At 51.9% G+C, this 25,842-nt stretch overlaps 10 protein-coding genes across 10 annotated transcripts; 5 read left to right on the top strand and 5 right to left on the bottom strand.

The window, feature by feature from the left end:
* Positions 1–1,009, top strand: KD926_003764 (WD40 repeat domain-containing protein; the record flags this gene model as incomplete). Its single annotated transcript, XM_053095007.1, has 2 exons — positions 1–842; positions 898–1,009. Coding segments are annotated over 2 exons (795 nt in total), but the record flags the coding sequence as incomplete, so codon positions are not given.
* A 1,349-nt stretch (positions 1,010–2,358) lies between these two features.
* Positions 2,359–3,783, bottom strand: KD926_003763 (ATP-dependent RNA helicase eIF4A; the record flags this gene model as incomplete). Its single annotated transcript, XM_053095006.1, has 4 exons — positions 2,359–2,378; positions 2,455–3,348; positions 3,429–3,683; positions 3,753–3,783. 4 exons carry the CDS (start codon positions 3,781–3,783, stop codon positions 2,359–2,361), a joined length of 1,200 nt encoding a protein of 399 aa, XP_052950296.1.
* Positions 3,784–4,050: 267 nt separating this feature from the next.
* On the top strand, positions 4,051–5,698 carry KD926_003762 (SF3a splicing factor complex subunit PRP9; the record flags this gene model as incomplete). Its single annotated transcript, XM_053095005.1, has 3 exons — positions 4,051–4,140; positions 4,218–5,617; positions 5,674–5,698. The coding sequence occupies 3 exons, from the start codon at positions 4,051–4,053 to the stop codon at positions 5,696–5,698; spliced, it is 1,515 nt and encodes a 504-aa protein (XP_052950295.1).
* A 489-nt stretch (positions 5,699–6,187) lies between these two features.
* On the top strand, positions 6,188–9,412 carry KD926_003761 (ATP dependent DNA ligase domain protein; the record flags this gene model as incomplete). The annotated part of the gene is made up of 2 exons (XM_053095004.1): positions 6,188–7,338; positions 7,387–9,412. The coding sequence occupies 2 exons, from the start codon at positions 6,188–6,190 to the stop codon at positions 9,410–9,412; spliced, it is 3,177 nt and encodes a 1,058-aa protein (XP_052950294.1).
* A 304-nt stretch (positions 9,413–9,716) lies between these two features.
* On the bottom strand, positions 9,717–11,986 carry KD926_003760 (anaphase promoting complex subunit CDC23; the record flags this gene model as incomplete). Its single annotated transcript, XM_053095003.1, has 3 exons — positions 9,717–10,786; positions 10,843–11,798; positions 11,883–11,986. 3 exons carry the CDS (start codon positions 11,984–11,986, stop codon positions 9,717–9,719), a joined length of 2,130 nt encoding a protein of 709 aa, XP_052950293.1.
* A 331-nt stretch (positions 11,987–12,317) lies between these two features.
* On the top strand, positions 12,318–13,452 carry erg20 (bifunctional (2E,6E)-farnesyl diphosphate synthase/dimethylallyltranstransferase; the record flags this gene model as incomplete). Its single annotated transcript, XM_053095002.1, has 2 exons — positions 12,318–12,437; positions 12,529–13,452. The coding sequence occupies 2 exons, from the start codon at positions 12,318–12,320 to the stop codon at positions 13,450–13,452; spliced, it is 1,044 nt and encodes a 347-aa protein (XP_052950292.1).
* Positions 13,453–13,751: 299 nt separating this feature from the next.
* On the bottom strand, positions 13,752–14,666 carry KD926_003758 (uncharacterized protein; the record flags this gene model as incomplete). The annotated part of the gene is made up of 1 exon (XM_053095001.1): positions 13,752–14,666. The coding sequence occupies one exon, from the start codon at positions 14,664–14,666 to the stop codon at positions 13,752–13,754; it is 915 nt and encodes a 304-aa protein (XP_052950291.1).
* A 2,045-nt stretch (positions 14,667–16,711) lies between these two features.
* Positions 16,712–19,100, top strand: KD926_003757 (arylsulfotransferase family protein; the record flags this gene model as incomplete). The annotated part of the gene is made up of 2 exons (XM_053095000.1): positions 16,712–17,122; positions 17,406–19,100. 2 exons carry the CDS (start codon positions 16,712–16,714, stop codon positions 19,098–19,100), a joined length of 2,106 nt encoding a protein of 701 aa, XP_052950290.1.
* A 265-nt stretch (positions 19,101–19,365) lies between these two features.
* On the bottom strand, positions 19,366–20,617 carry KD926_003756 (NMT1/THI5 family protein; the record flags this gene model as incomplete). The annotated part of the gene is made up of 4 exons (XM_053094999.1): positions 19,366–20,037; positions 20,088–20,237; positions 20,290–20,461; positions 20,583–20,617. 4 exons carry the CDS (start codon positions 20,615–20,617, stop codon positions 19,366–19,368), a joined length of 1,029 nt encoding a protein of 342 aa, XP_052950289.1.
* Positions 20,618–21,954: 1,337 nt separating this feature from the next.
* Positions 21,955–24,305, bottom strand: KD926_003755 (glycogen synthase; the record flags this gene model as incomplete). Its single annotated transcript, XM_053094997.1, has 4 exons — positions 21,955–22,072; positions 22,135–22,330; positions 22,399–23,761; positions 23,835–24,305. The coding sequence occupies 4 exons, from the start codon at positions 24,303–24,305 to the stop codon at positions 21,955–21,957; spliced, it is 2,148 nt and encodes a 715-aa protein (XP_052950288.1).
* Positions 24,306–25,842: the final 1,537 nt, after the last annotated feature.

Below are 25,842 nucleotides of genomic sequence, written 5' to 3'. Positions count from 1 at the left end.
CTGGAGTCCGCATTATAACAAACACATCACCTCCTCCCCTTAAAAAAAAGACCGGGTTTGGAAGTTTGTTGTTTTTTTTTTTTTTTTTTTTTTTTTTTTTTTTTTTTTTTTTTTTCTCTTTGTCTCGTGTGATCACCCGTTGCTTACTATTTGCTGTAGACGGGCCGCTGCCTCTTGACCATCAATCATCATCGCCAACCAGTGACAGCCGCGGCTTGGGCTGCCGACGGAGAGTCCTTTGTGACGGCTTCGCTCGACTTGGGCTCGCAACTATGTCATTGGAGCTTACGCGGCCATGCTATCTACATGTGGCCGGGCGGGTTCCGTGTTCAAGACTGTGTCATCACCCCTGACGGTCGACGATTGTTGGCGGCAGATGTCGAAGAAAAGATCCACGTTTACAATTTCGTGACTCACGAAGAGGAATATTGTCTCCCCTTGAAGAGCAAGCCTACGTCTGTTGCCGTCAGCAAAGACTCGCGCCAAATGCTGGTGAACCTGTCAGAGGGCCAAATACAGCTCATCGATATTGACACCACCAACGTAATCCGACGGTTCCAAGGACAGAAGCAGGGTTCTTTTGTTATCCGAAGCGCCTTTGGAGGAGCGGTGGAGAACTTTGTGGTCAGCGGGAGCGAAGGCAAGTTACACCGGAGACCCTCGGGAGTCTTGATTGTTGCTGACTCGGATCCAGACTCGCGTGTTTATATTTGGCACAGAGAAAACGGAACGGTTGTGGAAACCCTGGAGGGGCATATCTCGGGATGTGTCAATGCGATATCATGGAACCCCACAAATCCCGGCATGTTTGCTACGGCCGGTGACGATTGCCTGGTCCGAATGTAAGTTCTTTGTCCCTTGTTCACTGGATAGGCAGCAGCAATTAACACACCGCAGCTGGACCCGAGAACGTGATACTCATCCTAATGCCTTGATGGGCAAAAACCGAGCTGTATCGACCAGTGGATTTGCGCGAACAAGTGCTTTACGTTCAACATTCACCCCTTAATGAGACCCATCTCCTGTCTTACAGTATGCGAACTTTTTTTGTTTTCGGCCGGTAATCTCATCTCTATCTCATGGGAATATACCTGGAGCTTTTTTGGAGTCCAAGACCCATTGCTTGTTGCCTTCGCTGTTACCTTTTTTTTTCTATTTTCCATCTCCTATTTCTCTCTCTTTTACCCTGAACAGTTCTGCATATACACATTGTTTCATTTCCCTGGTCTATCAGGGATCGTCGATACAGGTAGCAGGCGCCACCGTTTTGGTATCGCAAATTGATATTTGTTCTACATTCATGTGTACCGAGCATTAATCCCCTTTATCCAGCATGGCCGCGACATGGGCGCTATCATACATTTGTTTCCATTTTCCCTCTCCCCCTCTTTCTGCCCTCTTAACCATCATCTACAACTACCTCTTTCTCCGCAATCCCTCGTCCCCTTGTTATTTTTTATTTATTTATTTTTTTTTTTTGATGTGTCTGGTTTTGGGTGATATGGTTCAGGGTTAACTTCCTCGGAAAGGTCAGGCGGAGTGAATTTGGTATTCTGTTCTCTCTTTCTTCTCGTGCCCATTCACTCCTGATTTGTCTTTTTGTTAAGATCGTCAATCTGTCCTTACTCAGGTTGCTAGTTGTAGACTCGGCATCGGAAACGTCATTGATTTATGGACTGCTTTTCATATATATAATCAGTTTCCGCAAGTTGTACAGCGTAGTTGCGTAACTATGTCGGCTTTCACTTCTTTTCAAAATAAACAGTGATTTTTATAAAAGATTCATGTATTCATAGTTAACACTGCCAAGCAAGATAAAATAAATAAGAATTGAATTTGACTCGGATTCGGATTCGGAAAGCAATCAATCAATTAAAATAAAACCCCAACTCAACTGAACGCCGTAAAACAGACAAATAGAACACGAGATAAGTGAAGAAAAATTGCAAAACGGAATCCAAATCACCTAGCAGCTGACTGCTTTTTCATTCCTTGATTTTCGTCTGAGATAGCCTTAGCTTGGGTGAAACTGGATTTGGAAAAGATGGAAGTGTTGTTTGAGGATTGGTGAAGTGGAAATGGTAGGGCGGCTCACTATTTTTGTTCATTTCCCGTTTCCTCCACGCTGGTTTGGTTCCTTCCTTTTTCCTTTTCTTTTTCTTTTTATGGGGGCCTTGAGATCATAAGGTGGGTAAAGGTATCTAGTGGCTACCTGTCTAGCTCTTTGGTTTGTTGGCCTGGGTGGGTCGAGGAGGGATGGTATTTTGTAGAGCTAGGTAGGGTTTGATTTTCGGTTTCATCCAGAAGCATGCCAGGACTTATTCGAGGGTCCAAGGTGTTTTGAGCCGTGAGCGTTGATTAGGAGAGAAGGTCGGCGACTGCAAAGGGTTGTTAGTTTTCTCTTTCTTGCTTGCTTTTTTCTTTTCCTTTTGCGGATAGGCATGTTAGACGTACCGTTCATAGGCATCTCGTCGATCTGCGTAGAGTAGTACAGTTCAATGTCACGAAGGATGCGCACGTCGTCGCTAGTGACGAAGTTGATGGCAACACCCTTTCTTCCGAAACGACCACTCCGACCGATACGGTGGATGTAGTTCTCACGGTTCGTGGGCAGGTCGTAGTTAATGACCAACGACACCTGCTGCACATCGATACCACGCGCCCAGACGTCCGTAGAGATCAACACACGTGAGTTACCCTGACGGAAGTCCTGCATGATGCTGTCACGCTCCTTCTGCGGCATCTCGCCGTGCATACTGGAGACGGTAAAGTTGGCCTCGCGCATCTTATCCGTCAACCAGTCGACCTTCCTCCGGGTGTTGCAGAAGATAACGGCCTGGGTGATAGTCAAAGTATCGTAGAGATCGCAGAGAGTGTCGAATTTCCATTCCTCCTTCTCCACAGCAATGAAGTACTGCTTGATACCCTCGAGAGTCAATTCGTCACGCTTAACCAGGACGCGGACCGGGTCGGTCATGAATTTCGTGGTCATGTCGAGCACGTCGTACGGCAGGGTAGCGGAGACCACGACGACCTGCGTAGCGGGCGGCAGATAGCGGTAGACATCGTAGATCTGTTCGCGGAATCCGCGGTTTAGGAGCTCGTCGGCCTCATCGAGAACGAGCATCTTGATGTTGCGAGTGCGCAGGTGGCGTCGGCGGATCATGTCCGCGACTCGACCGGGGGTACCCGAGACAACATGCTGCCCATAATCTAACTTCCGGATGTCTTCACCAATGTTCGTGCCTCCGATACAGGCGTGGCACTGCACGTTCATGTAGTCGCCGAGGGCCATGATGACGGACTGGATTTGAGTCGCAAGTTCGCGAGTGGGCGAGAGGACGAGCGCTAAGTCGACAATGAGTTGCTGAAAACCCCAACCCCACCACCATCACCGCTGGGTTTATAGGAACATTCGATCCACGTACCTTGACTCTCTCGGACAACGGTGTCGATAACCTGCAGAATACTGATCGCGAACGTCGCCGTCTTACCGGTACCAGATTGCGCCTGGGCAATGGTGTCGCGACCTTTACAGATCTGGACAATCGCACGCGACTGCACCGCGGAGGGAGACTCGTAACCGTATGCGTAAATACCACGGAGGAGGCTCTCCTTCAAGTGCATATCCTCGAAGGTCGGAGCGACCGTCACCTCCTTAGAGGTGTTGAACTCCATGCGGTCTAAATTTGCGCTGTCAGTTACTCAAGCTCGATCTCTTTGTGCCAAATCTGGGGTGATCCAGTTCATACCATCAGCTCGTCGATCGATACCGTCCGCCATTTTGAATACACCGGATGCCTCAGACTTTTCAAATGACAAAATCCCACAATTCAGGCAATCGTGAGTGGTGAATGAAGTCGTCAGTAGTGGTTGTGAAACCCGTTCTCCGGCGCGACTTTTCGAGTGCCACCGCCCGCGATCACGTGATGGAGACCTCTTGCCCGCAAAGCTCTCTCGAGCAGCGGCGGCGACTTCCCGGTCCAACGTTCCAGCACCACCATTTACACCAAGGGCCGTTACGTCGTTCGTGTGCGTCCTTGTTTCACGATGGTTCTCGAAGATCAGCGATTCATTCATGAGGATTTGGAACGGTTAGAGCAAGCTGTTGCCGACCGCGTCGGGGATGAACCTCGCAACGTGAGTTTCACCAAGAAAATCCCCCAAATGCATACCTTCACAGGAACAGAGAGCTAACTGTCATTTTCTACGTTTAGATTCGCGATCGCCTAGTGCGCGATCACGAAATCTCCCATTTCCTCACCCGCATTGACGAACAGTCGAACCGGCTCCTCGATATCTACAAAGATGCGGACGGTGCGCGCGAGAAGGAAATCCAATCGATCTCGACCGGTGAGCAGTTCGAGGAGTTCTACAAGCAGCTAGATGAGATCAAAGATTTCCACCGCCGTTATCCTAACGAGCCGGTTGAGAACCTGGAGCGGGCATACAAGCGCCGCCAGCCTGGCGAAGGCGAGCCGCTGGGCTTGGATATCGATCACATGTTTACGGGCGAAGAAGGCTACGGACAGTTCTTGGATCTGACGATGTTGCATGAACAGTACCTCAACTTGCCTGGGGTGAAGAGGTTGACGTACGTGCAATACCTCGATGTGTTCGATGCCTTTACGCCACCGCAGTTGACGATCAAGCGGACTAATAAGCTGTCGGATACGTATTTCCGGTATGCGGGGGAGCTGGCCAACTACCTGGAGGAGTTCATTAAGAAGGTGCGGCCTTTGCAGGATCTCGGGAAGCTGTTTGCCAGCTTTGATGAGCAGTTCGAGCAGCAGTGGAGCGCGAATGAAGTCCCCGGGTGGACGGAGGAGAAAGCCGAAGACGGGACTCAAGGCCCCAAGACCGAAGGAACCGGGGAAGGTATCTGGTGCGCCGACTGCGAAAAGGAGTTCAAGAACGAGAACGTCTACAAGAACCATTTGACTGGCAAGAAGCACGTCCGCGCTGCCGAGGCCCGCAAGGCTGCTGGTGATTTTGGCGACCGGCCGGCCGCTTCGGTCGGAGGTGCAAACTCTGTGACCCATCGCTTGAAAGAGCGCGCTGTCGCGGAGCGTGAGCACCGCGTTCGGTTGCTGGCACAAGCCCTGAGCGGCGAGCGCCAAGCTACTCGGATCAATGTGGAGCGGAAGCAGGGTATGACGGAGCGAGAGCGCCAGTTCGAACTGGAGGCGTTGCTTGCTGAATCTGAAAACGTGGGCGATGCTCAAGGAGGTGATCAATCTGATGACGAGGGAGATGATCGCATTTACAATCCTCTCAAGCTTCCTCTGGCCTGGGACGGCAAGCCGATTCCCTACTGGCTTTACAAACTGCACGGGCTGGGTGTTGAGTACCCCTGTGAGATTTGCGGAAACTTCGTATACATGGGTCGTCGTGCTTTTGACAAGCATTTCTCGGAGGCTCTGCACATCTTCGGTCTGAAGTGCCTAGGAATCACGTCGAACACCAACCTCTTCCGTGAAATCACCCGGATCGAAGACGCCATTCGGCTGTGGGAGAAGCTCGAGCAGGATCGCAAGAAGGACCGAGAGCACAAAGATAACGTGGTGCAGATGGAGGATGCAGAGGGCAACGTGATGCCGGAGAGGATCTATCTTGAGTACGTTTCCCCTTGCCCTCAATTGACTTATGGACAGAATACTAACAGATCACCAGTCTTCAAAAGCAGGGTATCTTGTAAACGCCGCTTTATGCCCTCCATGATCCACCCTCTTTTCCTTCTCATACCATATATTTCACGTTTAAAAGCTCGGAGTTTTTGGTGGTGTTGCTCATTTCTACGGGGTTACGTTCTTTGGGAATCTTCAATCTATCACAGTGCCAGCGCACGGACGACGTTGCCGTGTGTCTCATGTATGCTATCATAAGCTGCTATTATCACTAGCAATACTGGATCGTGTCAACTACATTACCTCATTGAGTGATGTTTGCTTTAGTCTGGTTCAGATCACGTGGTCTCGCGATCCATGGACGCAGTCTCGCGTGAGTCCCGACGGCATCGTGTCCTGAATCACACATCCTACGATCCTTTTGCGTTCAAGTGCTTTCCATCATCTGTAATTCTTGTTAGAAGCGAGAGCGAAGTCCTCGTGATATATAAACAAAACGACGCCAGAATGAAGTTATCATAGCAAAACCCTGGGTCTCCAACAATTTCAAAACAGTATATATGGGTTTCCAATTTCAGCATCTGTGCGATTTGCTCTCATCGCTCGAGAGCAATCGAATCACTAAAGCCGCCACCCAATCCCGATCCACAGATCCAGATGCCCGCGTCGTCAGTCTATGGTTCAGACAACATGCCAAGCGGCTCCGCCAGGCAGACACAGACCAGCTCGCCGTCCTATCATGTTTATTTCCCGAGAAGCGGACCGACAGGGTATACATGCTACAGGATATCTCCCTGTCGCGAGTAATCGGACGATGTCTGCTCCTCGGGTCCTCTCGTCGCCAAGAGCTCGAAAAATGGCGAGTAAAAGGGGGCGCGGATCTCGGGCAATGCGTGGAAAACGTGATGAAGCAAGCTGAGAACCAAATTCTCAACGGACAGGAAGTCACAGTGGAGGATATTGACGCCGTGTTAACGCAGATCGCGTCGCGGAGCAAGTTCTCGGGCCCGAGGGTGCGACGACAGCGAACGGCTGTGGGTGTCGAGGAGACGCTGTCCCCGATCTATCGCCGGCTGGGAAGTCGGGACGCGAAGTGGCTGACGCGCATGATACTGAAGTGTTACTATCCGGTTGTGGTCCCTGAGGGAATAGCGCTGAGGAGTCTTCACTTCCTATTGCCGCGGCTGCTTCTGTTTCAGAACTCGTTCGAGGCTGCGTTGAGCATGCTGAGGACGGAGCCGTTGGTGTATTTCCCTGCGCATCCGGAACCGTGCCAGGCGCAGGATTTGGGCGCGAGAGCCCTGGACCATCTGTATCCGATGACGGGGGTTAAGATTGGACGGCCGGATTACTATAAAGCTCGCAGTATTAAACACTGCTGTCAGATGATTGATGGTCGACGGATGAGTATAGAGAAGAAGTATGATGGGGAATATTGTCAGATTCATATCGACCTCTCAAAGCCACACGACTCCATCCAAATCTTCTCCAAGAGTGGGAAGGATTCCACGGAAGACAGGGCTGGCATTCAGGACGTTCTCAAAGAGTCCCTCAGAATGAAAATGCCGGACTGCAAGTTCTCGCGACGGTGTATTCTGGAAGGTGAGCTGGTTGTATGGAATGATGTGCGCCGTAGAATCATGGATTTTCATAAGCTGCGTAAATATATCTCGCGATCTGGCACTTTCATCGGCACGGAAAATGATTCGCAGTGAGTTACCTCGCTCCAGTCGTTTTAACATACCTATTCTAACCCCAGAAGACCGCACCCTGATGAGCATCTGATGATTGTCTTCTTTGACGTCCTACTACTTGACGACGATGTTTGCCTGCGAAAACCCCATCGAGAGAGAAGACTGCTTCTCAAAAGCCTGGTCAAACTCATCAATGGCCGCGCTGATATAGCCGACCAACGTGTCCTGGATTTTTCACATCCTGGCAGTCAGTCTCGACTTGAAGCGCTTCTTGACAAAGGCATCGCCGAGCGATGGGAGGGATTCGTCCTGAAAGGCTGCGAGGATCCTTACTTCACCTTTACTGGGGGAGCGAACGGCTCCTTTGGCCGATGGATTAAGCTGAAGAAAGATTACATTCCAGGGCTCGGCGATACAGTCGACTTGACGATCATTGGGGGGTCGTACAATGCTCGAGATGCCGTCGCACTCAGAGAGCGCCATAAAAAGATACTGTGGACACATTTCTTCATTGGATGTCTTGTCAACAAAGACAGTGTTCTGCAATCCAATGTCAAGCCGAGGTTTCGAGTGATTGACGTGGTCGACCGGAATGGCATCAGTCCGCAAAACATGCAAATCCTCAATCAAGTTGGGGAGTTCAGTGCCTGCGCAACTGACTCAGATGATCACGGGTTTGATATAGAAATCGAACATGGTGGTCTGCCGGGTATGACTACCGTATATAAGAAGCCATTTGTCGTCGAAATGCTAGGCGGTGGGTTCGAAAAGCCTTCCAGTGCCAGATATTTCACTCTTCGGTTCCCCAGAATCCTGAAGATTCACTCGGATCGCTCTTTCGAGGAAGCAGCCTCTTTCACAGAACTGCAGCTTCTAGCGGACGAAGCTCGAGCAATCCCCTCCGAGGAGCTGGCGCAGGAACAGCAGTGGTCGAAACGATTGAAGCTGGGCGAGGGGTCATCCAAGTACATAATTGATCGATCGCAAAGCGTGGTCTCGACAACTGCCTCGTCTCCGCCAACTTCGTCCGCGTCTGCGACTGTGTGTAACCCTGGACAATCTGGCGGGGCATATCGTTCAGGTACAACCCAGATTCCGATCTATGTCGACGCCTCGAGGTCATCCAGTCCACGGTCTAATGTATCTGATCCCGCTGGACACTTGCTGACTAGCTCTGAGAATATTCCAAACCAAAGCTCTCGCCAACGCAAAGACTCTACAGCTATATCGACATCAAACATGGATCCCAAACCCACCACTCTACCTTTACGGCACACTGAGTATCCTGAAAATCTCGACCACTCGAACGAGTTCAAATCACAGAGCAAAGAACCAAAAACAACAGGAAACCAAGTAACCAAGTCCGAGACAATTCCCAGCGCCCCTCACGCCTCCAAGACTCAGACTCACCCCAAAAACCCCTTATCCACCATCCCAATATACTCCAACGCCAGCAAGAACAACGACGAAAACATCCTCGCCACCACACTCCCCACAATCTCTTCCCTAGCGATATTCCTCCAAACCCTTCAATCCATGTCATCTCTAGGCCTCATTCTCCTAAACACCCAACAAACACCCCTGGGTCTGTTCCTGTTCACACTCAGCAGAACCCTCCATCGCCAACACCTCCATGCCCACTCTCCACCGGGCAAGATCTTAATCTTCGACTCGGCGTTTCTCGAAATACCCGCCCCAGCGGATGATATCAGATTCAATCTTCAGGAAACATGGTCGGATATCGCGCGGGAGTATTTCTACGCGTGTGTGAAATGGGATACGAACACAGTCAGTTTTCCTGACACGAACCGGATAATTGAAGAGAAGAATAGAGCGACGAGAAAGCAAGGTTATTCGGATGGAGTTCCATCGTGTTCAGAAATTCCCTGCACGCCGATGCCAAATGCAGCTCAAACACGGTCAGGGCAGAAGCTTAACGACCCAGGCGCAGAGAACGGTGTCAGTTTCGGTGCCGGGGAAGAAACTGGTACTACACCTCATGGGATGGAAGGAGATCTACCTAGGTTCTCTATCTCTGTGGTATTCGATAGGAGGGAGGTGTTTTGTCTAGGGGGGGTTGGAGTCTCCTGAATCGCTTGTTTGTTCGTTTAGAACATCGGTAATGGCACATAAATGCCAGGTAGAGCTGTGGATCGACGAAATGCTTGGTTCCTTGTACCCTAGTCTCTCAAACTTTACAGCTATGGAGTAGTAACACGATATACTACTGTTTATCATGACGGTGGAAGCCGTTCTCAATATGTCTATAACCATGAAAATGCATTTAACAAATTATCGCTGCCATCGGAAGCAATAAATAAAACGCCTCGCTAGCCCATACTGATACAAAACACGAAAGAAAGCGCTCTAAACAACTGCCCGACTGACCGTCAGCTCAAGACTGATCCCCCTCCTGTCTAGCCCTGACATCCCTCATTAATGCCTTTGCCTCCTCGACCTCAACTCCGTCCTGACACAACTCGCTCGCTAGTTGATCAGCGCGCTCAAGGTCCCCAGTCCGTAACGACCACCGCGCAAGCCATAGTCTAGCTTTAGATGTAGTCGCCGTAACGCCAGTCCCGTGCCATGTGTCGTCGTCTTCATTATTTTGACTAGCCATGGAATTGCCGTGCCCTGCGCGACGACGGCCCGAGCGCTCGCCAGCGGCGGATTGCTCGTCGTTTTCGTCGTCATTCTCATTTTCCGAGGACTCGGACTCTTCTTCGACGGGCATCTGGCCGGTTTCTTGCTGCAGCGTGAGTTCCATGAACGCGGCCGCTTCATCCTCGTCGCCGAGTCGTTCGTAGAGCGTGGCGATTTGGTGGAGAGTTTCGGGGTCGAGGATCTTCCGGTTGGATGCTACGGGCATGCCGCTGGCGTTGGAGGCGGTATCTTCAGCGTAATATGAGCCTGCGACGAGGGCGCGTTTCAAAGCTTTGATGCTCTGCTCGATGCGGCCCATTTTGGCGTAGCATGATCCGACAGCTTGCCACATCTTCGGGTCGTAGGGTCGGAGCGCGGCGGCGCGTTGGTAGTAGAATAAGGCATAGAAGGACATGTCGAGGACTTCGTAGGCTTGACCGAGACCGTACCAGGCACGGTAGTCTTTGCGGTTGACGTCGACGGCTCGGCGGTAGGATTCGATAGCGGCGTGTGTGTTTTTCATTTCGATGTATTCGTGGCCCATGAGGGTCCAGGCGGACAGGAAGTTGCGGTCTAAAGTGAGGGCGCGACGGAAGTACATGACTGCTTTTTCGTGCTCAGACTTAAGAGAATAGTAGTTTCCGACTACACAGCATGTTTCGGGTCGGAATTTGTCTGTAGCGGTTGCGACTTGCGCGACGAAGGCAAGCTGGGGGCGCGCGCCCATGACGTATAGAATGTTGGAATAGTGATCGAGACTGTCGAGGCGGTGGGGGGAGGTGATGAGTATTTCTGTGAAAATGTGCGATGCTTCTTCGAAGTCTACAGGTAGGTATTGTTAGTGATGATGGCTCCGCAGCGCGTGATGGAGATAATACCTTTTGAATGGTAGTACAGTAGGGCTCGCTGGGTCTTTAAGAACGCGCTGGTAGGGAATATAGTCTCGAGCTCCGACAGGGCGTGATATGTTTCCTCTGTGGCCTGGTATAGCTCCTGGCTGCAATGCACATGGAAGATGAGCGTCATGATATTCTGCGGGGAGATATCAATGACATGTTTCAACTGTCCAAAGTTAGCCATCCAATCACTAATATCATTTTTCAAAGGCCGTACATCTTCCGGACTGGCAAGCAGGTCATTCAACTCCTGCCAAGCTCCCCAGTGGAATGGATTCAGATGAACACTTCTCATAAGCCATTTCTTCGCTTCCTCCTCGTTCCGTCCTTTGAGAAGAATGACGCCGTAGAGGTACTCCAGCCACCCTTGGCTGCTCTCGCCCTGTCCTTTCTCACGACGTTCAGTCAACCATCCCTCCAACCCTCGCGCGATATCCGGTAGTTCGCGATTGGCCGTCGTGCCGCCGTCCGCGGGGCCGAGCACCATTTCAGTTTCCTCATCCTTGCGCTTCTCTCCGGCCAGGTATTTCGCGTATAATGACAGGAACAGGGCCTTCTGACTGAGCTTGGGGTACGGGTTACGCGTCGCGCTGTTCTCCTTAACCCCCGCGTACGGCGACGCTTTCGATTTCCCCTTCTGCGGCGTTAACGACTCTCTCGATTTAGGGTTGTTCGGGGACGTTGTGGACAGCGGCACGGGAGGGATCGTCGGGGGAAGGAAAACGGCGGCGCATCGGTCGTATTCGCGCGTGTCGAAGTATGACTTTGCCAAGAGGTACTTGTAGGATTCCTGAGCCTCCAGCGCAGCTTCGGCAGGGTCCTGGGTGCGGAGGTAAGGATTCGGAGGAATTGCAGGCGCATCGGCGATATCCATCGGCGATTCGGGATCGGTGTCGTACTGACTAATCGGAAGGATGGAGTCTAGCATTTCCGCCGCCCTAGATAGTGCAACGCATCTCATCTGTTAATTCGTTGAGGCGTCTCAAGGAAAACCAAAACAAGACCATCAGCCGCGGGCGTACCATTTCGCGGATTGATACAAACAACGCTCGGAGCATTTGATTGCGGCATCCTCCAGGCGGAACTTGAGTTCCTGGATATTTTCGTCGGTGAATTGAGCCGCCATGGTGGAGATGCAGCTCTGCGAGGAGGCCGACTGGGAGTGAGGGGGAGAGAGGGTGATGAAGCGAAAGAAGGAAGATGCCAGGCCAGGGAAGTATGAGCAGCGGGAGAATCCCGATTGGGGACCCGCATGCCACCGGAGCAAACAGAGCAAACAGAGCAAATAGAGCAAATAGAGGGGCCTAAGGCCGCAACAACAATCACTGCCTCTATGGGAATGGAATTATTGTTCTCCTCTTCGCCTCCCCTCGCTCCTCTGCTTCTCTTCTTTCCCCCTCCTCCAATCTCTCCTCCTCTACTCCACCGCGTCACTTCGCTCCTCCTCCTCCCCCAGAATGGCTTCCACCACAGACCGCGCCGCCTTCGAGGCCATTTTCCCCTCATTGGCCCAGGATATCCTTGCTCATGCCAAGAAATACAATTTGCCCGACAATGCCATGCAATGGTTTGAGAAGGTTCGACTGCCAGACTCGCCCTCGGGGACTTGGAGTTCCCAGCACCCCATTTTCTGCACTGTCATACTGATTGATTCCGTAATGTGACCAGGCCCTCAACGTCAACGTCCCCGGTGGCAAGCTAAACCGTGGACTTTCCGTCCCCGACACCGGTCTCGCTCTCCTGAACAAGCCCCTGACCGACGAGCAGTTCAAGCACCTCAGCACCCTGGGCTGGCTCACCGAGCTCCTCCAGGCCTTCTTCCTGGTCAGCGACGACATTATGGACGGGTCGATCACCCGCCGCGGCCAGCCCTGCTGGTACCGCCAGCAGGGCGTCGGCCTGGTCGCGATCAACGATGCGTTCATGCTGGAATCCTCCATTTATGTGATCCTGCGCAAGCATTTCCGCTCGCACCCCTCCTACATCGACCTGGTCGAACTCTTCCAGGAGACCACCTGGCAGACAGAGCTGGGGCAGCTGTGCGATCTCATCACCGCCCCCGAGGACAACGTCAACCTCGACAACTTCTCCCTGGACAAGTACATGTTCATCGTCACCTACAAGACCGCTTACTACAGCTTCTACCTCCCCATCGCGCTGGCCCTGCACTACCTCCAGCTCGCCACCCCTGAGAACCTCCGTCAGGCCCATGACATCCTCATCCCCTTGGGTCAGTACTTCCAGGTCCAGGACGACTACCTGGACGCCTACGGCGACCCCGCCTTCATTGGCAAGATTGGAACGGATATCCAGGACAACAAGTGCTCGTGGTTGGTCAACCAGGCTTTGAAGCGCTGCAACGAGGAGCAGCGTAAGACCCTCGACGAGGCCTACGGTCGCAAAAACAGCGAGCTGGAGGCCAAGGTCAAGCAGATCTACAAGGATCTTGACTTGGAGCAGGTGTACCGGGAGTACGAGGAGAAGACCGTTGATGAGCTGCGCACCAAGATTGCTACTGTCGACGAGTCGGAAGGCCTGAAGAAGGAGGTCTTTGAGACGTTCGTGTCCAAGATCTACAAGCGCTCCAAATAAACGCTTTCGATTTGATTTAATTCTGTTTTGAGGTTGTCACCCCTACAACTGTGTGCTCGCAAAATCATACCGTACATACCCCTTCTATTTTATTCTTGAGTACTATATCTTGGGTTTTTGAATCCCGCTGCCGAAATCTATGTTGGCCATTCACCACCTATGCCATAGAATAGCCTAGACTTTACGGCACGCTTTGCACGTATGCAATTCACGGTTTCTCACGATAATCTGTTGCGCTCTGATCTAATTCCCCCTCACTTACAGGCCTGCAGGGCCATACCTCTGGCAGTCCTTACAATTCAAAACATCGGCAAGAATCCCTCAGCCAAGGCATTCCATTCGACCGGAAAGCCAGGGATTCTCTGCAAGATTGTGTCATTCGCTTTCTCCCAACCTCCCGCCAGCATTCCCGCGGCGAGTAATAGTCCCGCACTACTAGGGGAATACGGCGTGGGCACATTGCGCATCGGCCCAACCGGCATGCCGACATCGCCAAACTGAAAATTCGGATGAACCAGGTACCTCGCCGCAGCCTCGACATTGCCTAATCGAGCCGCATTTATGGCCAGCATAGGAAAATCCCACCCCCAACAATCCGTGAAATTCCATGTCCGCGCGACTTGCGCCGCGGTGGCCGCGGCAATGGTCCTGTTCACCACCGCAAGAGGAGGCAGTAACCCGTAGATCCCCGTAAGTGCCGGGTGATCCGTTACCGTTTCAGGATCAGTCCACATATCAGGAATGCCTTCATACAATGTATACGTGATATCTTCCTTCCCAGACAGGGTGATTACTTCCACTGTAGGCAACGGCGCCAGGTTCTCGAGGACATGCTCCCACCTATTCGGGACAGATTGTCCTAACCTCTCTTTCCAGCGGATCGCCACGTCGATCCCAAAATACCAATAGGTCAGCTCGAACGTCGGACTGCGGGTGCTGTTCGGCGGTGTATTCTCCGAGACCGGATACATAGGCGGACCTAGATCATAAAACCCGGTCGACGAGTTCCAGAATGCGAAATAAACCATGAAATCAGCCGACTGAGTCAGAAGTGCATCCCACTTCGTAAAAACCCGCATCGCATCTCGCGCCTTTAAGCTCCCCGCTGCAGCAGACCGATACTCCAACTCCGCAAAGTAGAATACATGCGGTTGCTGCCATATCAGGAGAGAATTGATCTCCCCTGGCGCAGACCTCCCATTCGGGTCACTCATTTTACCTCATCGAGCGGCGTCGTAGCCCTGCTTCTGGGCTCTGGCTTGCGAGGATGCTAGAAACCGTTCGTAGACGCCGATACTACGGTCGAGGAGGTGCTGTTTACCCCAGGGGATCCAGTGCGCTGAGTGCCAGAGGTACATCTGTAGATGGAATTTGCCGTACCAGCCGTTGTTGACGAGGCCGGATTCCTGGGGCGGGTCGTTTCCGGCACCGTTGACGGCAACGAGGTACTGGGAGAGGATGATGCGGCGTGGATGTCAGGTCTAGGAAGGCGCCGGTTTCCCAGTATGCTTTCCACCAGTGCTTGCAGCGCGACGTGATGGTGTTGGTGCTTGAAGATGGGTGTGAGGATTGGTTGTGCTTGGTGGTGGAGAACCTGGCAGTGAGTTCGAAATCCGAATTGTTGGTTTTGGGGGGCTGGAGGATATAGCGGTGCGTGTTCTTCGTCCGGGTAATTGTTGTGTTGTGGCTGCTCCATTGTATGTCTGTGTAGTACGTTGTTTCGTCTAGGGTGTGCTTGACCTGTGCGTTTGTCTCAGCTCCGGAGTATGCCTGTATGGATGCCTAGAAGGGAAGAAAAGAACCATAACTTAAGCCAGGCGGAGAATGGATGCATTGCAATGGTGCATCTCTTTGCAGAGTGACTGTGAACCGGACATAGTACTGAAAGAATCACATCGTAGGCTGTCCTTCATACTTTGGGTAGGATGGATTGCCCCGCAAACTGATGCATTTCAACAGTGAAATCCCACGAATCACCATTTCACAACGATGATCACTTCCATATCGGATGCCCAACCAGATAGAAATTACATCTCTTAGTGTTCTCCGCATGAGTCTCGGAAAGACCTTTGCCGAAAAAGAAAATAGATTTAAAGTGTTGGTGACATCAAGCACTGGGGTAGTGGGATCCAGAGGGTAGTGTCTGGCAAACGCGACACACCTCAGATAGCCAGATGGGCACTGAATTGGCATTTCTCATAAATATGATGTACAGTGATGCACTATTGTTTACAGAAGCTCATAGAGAAGATTGAACGAAAAGTACGTGAAGAGACAGAGACAGAGAGTGGAAGAAGAATGGAAAGCGAAAGGCCGGAGATATATATTGAAAGGGCGCTTATCCCAACTGGGTTGTCACGCTCTCGGTGAAGCCCTACATTGCAACGTCGTCTGGCTGCTCTGGCAGCTGTCAAGTAGGGTCTACGAGCCCCTTTTCACCTCTCAGCACTTGCACTCTACAAGGCTCATATTCCCCCCAATTTACTCCATAAAGGGGCAGCTTCATATCAGTCCCCAAGACGCCAAGACGATAGTAAATAGTCGGTGGACCTTTCTGTTCGACCAATCAATTCTCTTCGATGGATCCGGCCTTTTCGGACGGTTACGAGTGCCTTCTACTTCACCCGTTCACCTATCAACATTCAACAATCCATTATTATCTAGGATTGACCAGCTCCAAGGTGGACCTTTCAGCTCTTCCCGCTGTACCCGACCTTCCACCAAGCACTAGCCTCTCGGTCTACACCCTCCGCTCTACGGTTCCGCCAACAATCCGCCAGTCTTCGCATACAAAACGTCGATGCCTATCTAGCCTTACCACCGATTGTTCTGGGCTGCATCAATTCCCCACTCACCCCCAGGGCTACTGCCAAGTGCCAAGTCTTGCTTCCTCCACCATGCGAAGAACGAAAAACAGGATGTGGAAGAGTTGAAGTTGTCGACAATGATCAAAAATGACAACCGAACGCTGGCAGCTGGACGGGTCCCAAAGGTGGGCCTCCTCCGCGCGTCTATCCCGACAATATGAAAATCAGCGGCGCACGAACCATTTTGTTTTCCCTTTTCTCCCCTTGCCTCAATGACAGCGGACTGGGAATATTCGTATTTCTGAAAACCGATCAGATTTTTATTCCTCTCCGATTCCGAGTATTCCTTTGGGGCTAGTGGTTTATGTTATTTGTGATTATAAGTCACCACGGTATAAACACTAGCTTCATTAGGCAGTACGGTAGCGATACGGCCCCGTCCCCCGTTGACAATGCGCGGCGGTCGACTCGCAACGACTCTAACATCCACTCTACTCGGTGTATGCAGTCTTGTACAAGCAGACTACGGCCCCTACCACCAATCCGGGGACTACGATGAAGGGAAATTCGGCGCCTGGCCGACAGAGACGTATCGATCTACGCCTATCATCGGGCCGACGCTCAACTATCTGGAGTCCAGCACGCAATGCAAGGATGGGCAGTTCACGCTGATTTCGCCGCGCGGTGACGGCGTCGCGACCCCGGGACCGATGATCGTTGACCAGGATGGCCATCTCGTCTGGACGAAGGATTACGGGAAGACGTATAATCTGAACGTCTACCGCTATCGGGGCCAGGATTATTTGACCTTCTGGACGGGGAATGATGGGATTACGGGGCATGGGGATGGAACTTATTATATGGTGAGTTTTGCTGATATTTTAGCTTCACAGATGGAGAATGTCTGGATGTGCAAGGTGCCAGGTGTTCGTTGCAGTGATCGAAAATGACGATTGAATGCATGGAACGGATGCCTTAATCACTACAAATGAATGATTGATGGTGGTAAGATGAACAGAGATCTTCCACGGTGTCGTTACGTACAGTGCCATGGCCGGCAAACGGCAAATGGCCTGGCAGCTTGCACCCAGACATCTCTCATCAGACATCTTAAAGGGCTACAGAATGTTAACTGTACTTCCGCAGCTCGACTCCAACTACCAAGAAGCGTACAAGATCCGCGGCGCCAACGGCCTACCTGCAGACCTACATGAATTCCACATCACGCAGAACGAGACGGCCGTCTTCACCATCTACGAAAAACGGTCAGCCGACCTGCGTTCCGTCGAAGACGGTCCCCAAGACGGGTGGATCTACGACGGCACGTTCCAAGAAGTCGACATCGAGACCGGCGAGCTACTCTTCCAATGGAGTGCCTCCGACCACTTCTCCTTCGCGGAGATGTTCCGTGGCCGCGAAGGCAATGGCGAGTCGGAGTCCCGGCCCTGGGACTTCTTTCACATCAACAGCATCGACAAGGACGAAGTGGGCAACTTCCTCATCTCCTCCCGCTACGCAAACTGTCTCGCCTATATCGATGGCCAGTCGGGCTCTGTCCTTTGGCGTCTCGGCGGCGCCAATAACTCCTTTACGGATCTCTCGCCCTCCCAATCGGCTACCAACATCACCTGGCAGCATCATGCGCGGTTTCAACCCACCCATTCCAAATCCAACTCCACCACCATCACACCCAACAGTAACACTACCACCTCCCTTACTGTCTTCGACAACGCCTCGCGCGGCTTCGGCGCCCCAACTCTCACCAGCCGCGGCCTCTACCTGGACCTCGACACCGTGTCCATGACAGTATCTATCCGCCACGAATACTGGAACCCTCACCCAATCAGCAGTCAATCGCAAGGGTCCGTACAAATCTTAGACTCAGGAAACGTACTCCTCGGCTACGGCTTCAACGCCGCGTGGACAGAATACAATATCCACGGCGACGTGCTCTGCCACGTGCACTTCGGCCCCGAGATCGGGTTCGGTCACGGCGAGGTCATCTCGTACCGCGTCTTCAAACATCCCTGGGTCGGGATGCCGCTAACGCGACCCGATCTGGCCGTGTATGCCTACGAAGCGGCGGTGAGTTGGAATGGCGCGACGGAGGTCGCGACGTGGGTGTTACAGGGCTTGTCGCCCTCCTCATCTTCCGATGATGATGACGACAACGAAGATGACAAGGAGGAAGAAATCGACATCAAAGCCCTCAATCTAGCCATCAGCGCCGCGGACTCCGAATCCACCAACCCGAACGAATCGCTCACCTCATCCGCCTTCAACTTCCTCGCTGCGGTGCCAAAATCGGGTTTCGAAACCATCATACCGATCCCGCTGCACATGGAAAAACAAGCCCTCAGGGTCGTCGCCCTCAACGCGACAGGCCACGTACTAGGCACGACGCTGCTCGTGGCCTGGGATCCGGCCAGCAACGAAGCGGGTGTGACGTATGGGGTTGAAGAGAGCGGTGTGGTATTGACGCCGGCGATGCGGTCGTTCGTGTTCTGGGTGGTTGGGTTTGTGTCGGCGGTTTTGCTTCTGGTGTTGGTGCTTGTGGTGCAGCGGTTTTTTGGGGATACGGTGAGTAAAGTGCCCGGGATGAGTTGGGTCGGTGGGATTGTTGGACGGTGTTTGGAAAGGGATAGGGAGGGGTATGAGTCTGCCAAGAGAGATCGGGAAAGAGGGAATTGGATTCCGGTCGATAATGATGGGTTTAATGGGGACGAGGAGGATCTGAGTGATGGGGAGCTTAGTGATGGGATTGAGTTCTCGTTGTTGGGGAATCCGAGGCTTGCGTCGTATGAGGGCGTGGCGGGGAGGGATCGGTTTGTGGATGGGTGATGGATGAGGTTGTTGGTGGGTGGTGTGTACGTTAGTTAGTGTTGTATTATAATTTTTATTCCTACGGGTTCTCTTGTCACTTAGAGGACTAAGGGTATGCGCTGTTGATTGAGCGGCATTTGCATTTACGAGCTGCAGTTATACCAAAGACAAAGGTGTTTACTCGAATCAATCATTTCATTTCCTAACGAGCGTAGATATTGTGAATTTCTGCCATTTTGACAGCATCAACGTAAGAATCGCATCATCTCAGAAGAGCGACCCATTAGGCCGACGAAGCGACTTCCAGGCGCTTGTAGCCTCCCTCGGAAGCAACCTGCTTCTGCAGTTCGGCCATGCGCTTCTGGTCACCCAGAGGGTCCGAGGAGTCCCCGTCCAGTTTCCAGGACAGGTACTCGTTGGTGTAGTTGGGCGCAAAGCTGGGGTCCAAAATGCCCAGACGCTTGCCGTAGTTGGTCACCTTGGCCCAGTCGCGAGACACGTTCTTCAGGTCACGACTGAAGTAGGCGAATGAGCGCTCGAAGATCTTGCGGTTGACGGGGGTGCCCATGATAGGCTTGATGTCGACGTATTCTTCGTAGGCCTTGGAAGGCTCGGCGAGGACGTACTCGGTAGCACGCTTCACGGCCCGCATGAACTTCTGCACTTTCTCGGGGTTGGCCGCCAGGAAGGGGTCGTTGGCGATGTACAGAATGGAGCAGAAACAGCAACATCCCAGTTCGGCCAGCTGGTCAATACGGAGCATCTGGACGTCGTCCCGAGGACGGTTCTGAGAGGCCAGCCACTCGGCCAACTCGACCATCTGCACGTTCTCAAGTCCGATGCCTGCATCGATGTCGCCGCGGATGATGGCCTTGGTGACGTTCATACCGCAGCGGACAGCAGTGTAGTCTTCGGCAGTCATGCCGTAGTATTTGGTAAGCTCGTCAATTTGGATCTAAGAATGGTTAGGTGAACGGTCTATGACTAGTTGGTAGAAATGCTAACCTTGCCAAACTCGCCGACATAGCCGATCTTCTTCCCCTTCAAGGAGCGGAAGTCCTCGGTGATTCCGCTGTCCTTGAGGTAGACAACGCCAGTGAACGGCTCGTCGAGGAGGGAACCAATCGAGGTGACGGGGAAGTTCCGAGCTTTGGCCTGTCATGGCATTAGATCCCCAGTTCATCTGGCTGCTTGGAAAGGCACGTACAGCAAGGGTATGGATCATGGCTTTGAAACCCATGTCGACCTTGCCACTACCGATGATCTCGGTAACATCGGAAGGGTCGTTGGGCTCCAGCAGAGCAACCTTCAGGTCTTCCTCTTTGAAGAATCCCTTGCTCTGGGCAAGATAGAGCGGGGCATGGTAGGGCGTCGCGTGCCTTGACAAGCACTTAGTAATTGTTCAGATGTACAACGATAGAAGATAATTCGGCAAAAGAGAACTACAGGGGAAGGGAAAGAGGGAAAGAAGAAAAGAAAACACCAATGGCACACTCATACCAGTTGGTGAGAAAGGTAATCTTGTCAGTAGACATCTTGGCACAGAATCAAGTCAAAAGACTGGGAATTGTTAGCAGCAGAGACCGAGGAGCCCTCTCATCTCTGGGAGACAAAAGGGAAAGGGAGACAATCAATGCGACGCATGTCCTTTCGCTAGTATTATCTAGATCAAGTTGTGACAGTATAATCTCAGAACGACCGGTCTATACTTCCACACATCGGTCGGCCATTGGGTTTGTCATGAAACGCTCTCAGAACTAGGTTTGTGGGCATTTCATGTCCAAGACCTCAGAACGACCGAGTGATAGAAGCATATTCCAGCCGAACACCTGTCATACGCAAGCAGAGATTGTTGTATACATTGTACGATACCTTGATCTGTGAAAACCCATGGCGAAAAGACCCAGGCCCAGAGGCGGGTCCTGGCTGCGCAGCTGGTGAGCCGTACCGAGCGAAGTAGCGAAGATCGAAGAAGGTAGATGGAATTGGATAATAAAGCAAATGTTTAGACGATGGAAGGGAAAGAGGAGGAAGGAGGAAGCAGAAGAGGGGCAGCAATAAATAGCCAGGAAGAGTCACGGGGCCACGTGGGACTTTACCAGAAGGAGGTCGAGCAACCCCACCTTCGGCCTCAACAATTCTCCTTATTAACATCAATTCTGATGATTTGATCAACGCCGTCGCCGACTGCTGTCTCGCCGGTATCGCACCCAGTCCGCCTATCGTGAATGTTAACTCTATCCGGTCTTGCACTTAAATCACCGTGTCTCCCCGCCCCGAGACCCGCTCTCGATTACGACGGTGGGCTGGACCCTGTTCCTCCTCCAATGCGACTAGGACTTCTCTAGTCCGAAGCAACAGACAATCCTACTTGGCGTGGATGACTGTCCCGGCCAGAGCATTCTGCCACGGTGGACAACTTTGCTTTGTCTCTGTGTTTGACTTCACGTTGTCAAAACAAGATGACGTCATATCTGTGGTACTACCAAATGGTCCTGAGCGATAATCCCTCAAGACACCAATCAAAAGCAAATGGAAGTCATACCAGCTAGTGGAGAGAAGGCTATTAGCAAGGATAAATCAACATCAATTATGACAAAGCTATAAATAAATGCAGACTAACAAATCTAGACAAATAAAGAAGCGCGCAGATGATGATAGGTGGATGCTTCGTTTAACAGGTTCGATCTCTCTCCAAAAAATATTGCAATATCAACATAACAAGTCACAACGGGCGAGGGACGAGAAAGGTCAATGGATGGCAACAGCAGCTATACAGTATCGCGAGCTGTCCTTCATCACACGGGACCTCAAGAGGGTGGATGGCGATAGAGCCTACTTTGTCCCATCTCTTTCATATACACGAGGCTGATCAAGTGTCACCGTTTACCGATATCCGGTCGAGCGGCGACGACGGTCGGTCGCTGGCTTTCTTGGTGCGCAGGGTGAGCGGGAAAAAAGGCTCGTCAGGCTCTTCATCCTCGGTTGTACTAGATCAGCGAGGGCTTATTAGTGAAAGTTCTTTATAGACTATGATGGTGGTGATACTCACGGGAGCTTCCAGGGGATATAGTCCTCAGTACTCAATCCCTCTTTGATCTCCTGAAGCGATGCGAAGTCTCCGGGGGTCATCACTCCCGAACGATCCTTAGGCGAGCCAGGAACGGACAGCGGCCGCGACAACTTCTGCTCAGTTCCCCCGATGATATCAAAGAAATCTTCGGTGCTACCAAATGAGGACGGATAGGCTATAAGGAGTTAGCAAACGAGTCAAAAAATACCACTTTCACATTTAGGTCGTCAATTGGAACATTACCTCTTCGCAGAGCCAACTGCCGAGCCTTGACATATTCCAATCCCATGCGCTTCCAGTCCAACAGATCGCTTAGTCGCTCAGTCCGGTTCCTTTGATTGATCCGCTGTCGGCGACTCTTCTCAGTGAAATTGTACATGAACTCGGTAAGTTGGTTCACCGAATCGTCAACGCCCTTCATCCGGCGGTCCACGATGTAGATGCCGTAATCGGACGAGTTTTCGATCAATTCCTCCATGTAACAGCCAAATCCTGACAGGTTGGTGGTGATACTAGGGACTCCCATCACTGTGCACTCCGCTGGCGTATATCCCCAGGGTTCATAGTAGGACGGGAACACGCCTAGATGCGTTCCGCGGACGAAGTCATCGTAGTCCAATGGCAGCACGGGGTTGGAAGCGTTGAGGAACTCGGGGTGGAAAATAACCTTGACGCGATCTGACGAATGGTTGAAAAGCTGGACTCGGCGGATCTGGTTCAAGATCGGATCCTCGTGGTCATTATGCATATTGTGGGTGACAATCGGAGGCAGCCCATGCCGCTTCATGGCAAACAGGCGACGGCGCAAGAGGACCCGATCTTGGCTAGCCATCAAGTCCTTCTCGTCAGGCATATTATCACCCTCTTTCCAAGCCAAACAGCGCTCGTACATGCGTCGCCCAATGCCTTGTTCGATCATCTCAATCGTGTCATGCAATGACTTCACAACGGCCTGTCCCTTCAGCGCCTCAACGGTGAGCGAGGTGGTTTGCGCAGGCATAATAATGAATGCGACGACGGTTGTCTTCGATCCGCTGGCCTTCAGGCGGTGGTTTAGACGCGCCAGGCCTTCGATGAACATGTCAACGCCCTTGTTGCGGAATTCGTATCTTCCCGAGGTAAAGACGTAGAGGGTGTTGTCCAGATCGAAATCATTGTGGCCATAGAAGTGACCGCGGACGAAATCATTGATCTTCTCCTTGGACTGCGAGTGGAGGTTCTGGAACTCATGAACCGCCGAGAATTTCTTGACGTTCAATCCGTTGGGCAGAACACCGTCTGGTTTACGCTTGAGCAGATGCTCACTCTCGAAGGCAGTGATGTGAGAGACCGTGGTAAAGACGTCTGCCGTGTGGGCAGCCGCTCGTTCGATGCAGTATCGGTGGTAGATTCCACGTTTACCGGCCTCCGCATCCACATCAAAATGATGAAGGTTGTTGTAGAAATCCACAGAGCCCGCGCAGAGGTACCGCCCAAGAAGCGTCGCATGGGTGGTGAAGATAGTCGTCAGGTCCATGTGTCGCTTCTTGGTCAGAGGGAGGGCAACGCCGGCAAGCCACTCATGGAAATGAGCGACAACAGCACGGCGTCGTTCGTGGGCGATAAACTAATTCTCCATCGGTCAGCGATGGTCAATCGAACACACAGGAAGCTCAGGAAGAGCAAAGAAGCCGACGCACCTCACCCAAGAACCATGCCACTAAGTATCCAAAGACAATGGCTTCATTTGTCTCCGTATCGGTCGAGGGCGATGGAATGCCCGCAGTATTCCATAAATCCCCTTTCCATTCGTCAAGGTACTTGTACCCAGTACTCGTATCGATGAGAAGCACGCGCGGTGCCCCTTCAATCAGCCAACGACCGTAGACCAGATCAATACCGCGTTCCTTCATGGACTTGATGGTTTCCACCATGTGAGGATTGGAGGGGGACAATTGCTCAACCTCCACAGTCGCTGAGGCTCGATTCAAAGGTCCGATCAAGGTGTAGCGCTCGCCATATTCCGCCGTTGTCACCGGGGCTTTGGACTTGAGGACGGAGTAGATTCCTCCCACCCGGTTGGCGACTTCGGTGGCCACCTCAAAGAGCATATGGTTGCGAACATCTCGCTTGATCGGCTCGCTGCCGTTCTCCTCAGGTGCACTGGCCATGGCGACCGTTACAAGAGCTATCGAGCTAGCAACGAAACTTCCCTCGAGAAATCACCGGTAGCAAGGGCTGAACGAGGGCCGGGTTCTGGTAAATCAGAGTCTGAAAATAATCATGGCTATGAGGGAGAGGGAATAAAATGGGGCGAGGAGTGGGAGGGAGAGGGAGCTCACCCAAGGTAGCTCTTTGTTATGAAAGCGTGCGGGGGAAGGCCGAATGCGGGTGGCGGGGGAACAGGGGGAGGTCTGTCTTCCTTGATTCCAGACCCTTGCACTTTGGTCCCAGACACAACTCCACACAATTGTCAGTTCTGAGGAATTTCAACCACGAAAACACAGGAAGCAAGAGAAGAGAAGAGGCAGGTGGGAACAGCAAACAAACAAAAAAGAAGGGAGGAAGAAATTAAAGAGAAACAGGGCGAGGGAAGGGAGAGGGGGGGAGATGAATGGGCTGTTGCACGGACTCGCTGCTACTGCAAAGCCAGTCTAGCAGGTTAGCAAATGACCACCCTGGTCGCTTTAATTCATTGCAGGATCATCCGACCAGTTGCTAATTTTCCTAGAGGTCCAACTGAAGCTTTGACAAGGATCGCCCCCTTCTATCTTCGCCCCGATGATGAAAGTGTCGCGTTGAAGGCGCCCCTTCCGTGTGATAGTGCCACTCACGTTCGTCGAGCGAAACAGACGGCTTTGCAAGGTTTCTCCACCATCCAAGAAGATACGAGATCCTCCCATCCTTGACATAAAAGAGGGAAAGGATTGGAGCTTCAAGACCGTCCGGTGCTTGGCTCTCGAGGTCAACTCCGCACGACGAAGCAGTGGATCCGGGGAAATCTAATCGGTCATTACGTCATGGTCAATTTATTGACTTATCACCAACGCCAAATGACACTGGAATGGCTTTTACGTGTAGTGCCATCGAGGCCGAAGCTACCATTTCAAGTATCCAATTTTACACAAACTTCATTCAGGCGCCTCCGGTATACGCAATCTGGCATGCAGCTCCAAGTGGAACCCTGGCCGTTTTAAGTCTAAGGTCCTAATACTGATGCACTTATCGGAAGATTTGCACTTTTGACACGAGCTTAACTAAATGCAATAAGGCCAGTAGACTAGGAGTGGACTCACAAATTCTCGGACGCAGCTTGATAAAGTATTCTCGGGAAAATACGTCAAGGGTTGTGGTCGATGTACATGGGGTTTGGTAGGGCGTCTTTTATGCCTTGTTGCGGCTTCTGATCACTTTCTAGGAAGTTCACAAATCTTGACATTGGTTCCTCAACCACCTCAAGTGCCTACCTTGACCGACTAGGCTCAACAGACTTATCGGATATTGGTCAATTGAATCCCAGCGAAGCAATTAAGCATCGAGCATCTCCTTTAGGCACACTCGAACCCTCAAGTCTTCCCATTGTCTATCGAGGAGCATTGAAACAAACCCCCAGCCACAAAACTCTACCCTTTGTCGTTCACAGTGCCATTGTTCTTCGAAACCCTCGTTTCGGGCATAATGCGATTAGCGTTCAAACTGAAAGATAAA

Source organism: Aspergillus affinis (genome assembly GCF_023601865.1).
Source record: "Aspergillus affinis strain CMG 70 chromosome Unknown NODE_197_length_41918_cov_84_901460, whole genome shotgun sequence".
NCBI classification, from domain to species: domain Eukaryota; kingdom Fungi; phylum Ascomycota; class Eurotiomycetes; order Eurotiales; family Aspergillaceae; genus Aspergillus; species Aspergillus affinis.
This window is presented reverse-complemented; position numbering and strand designations above follow the sequence as displayed.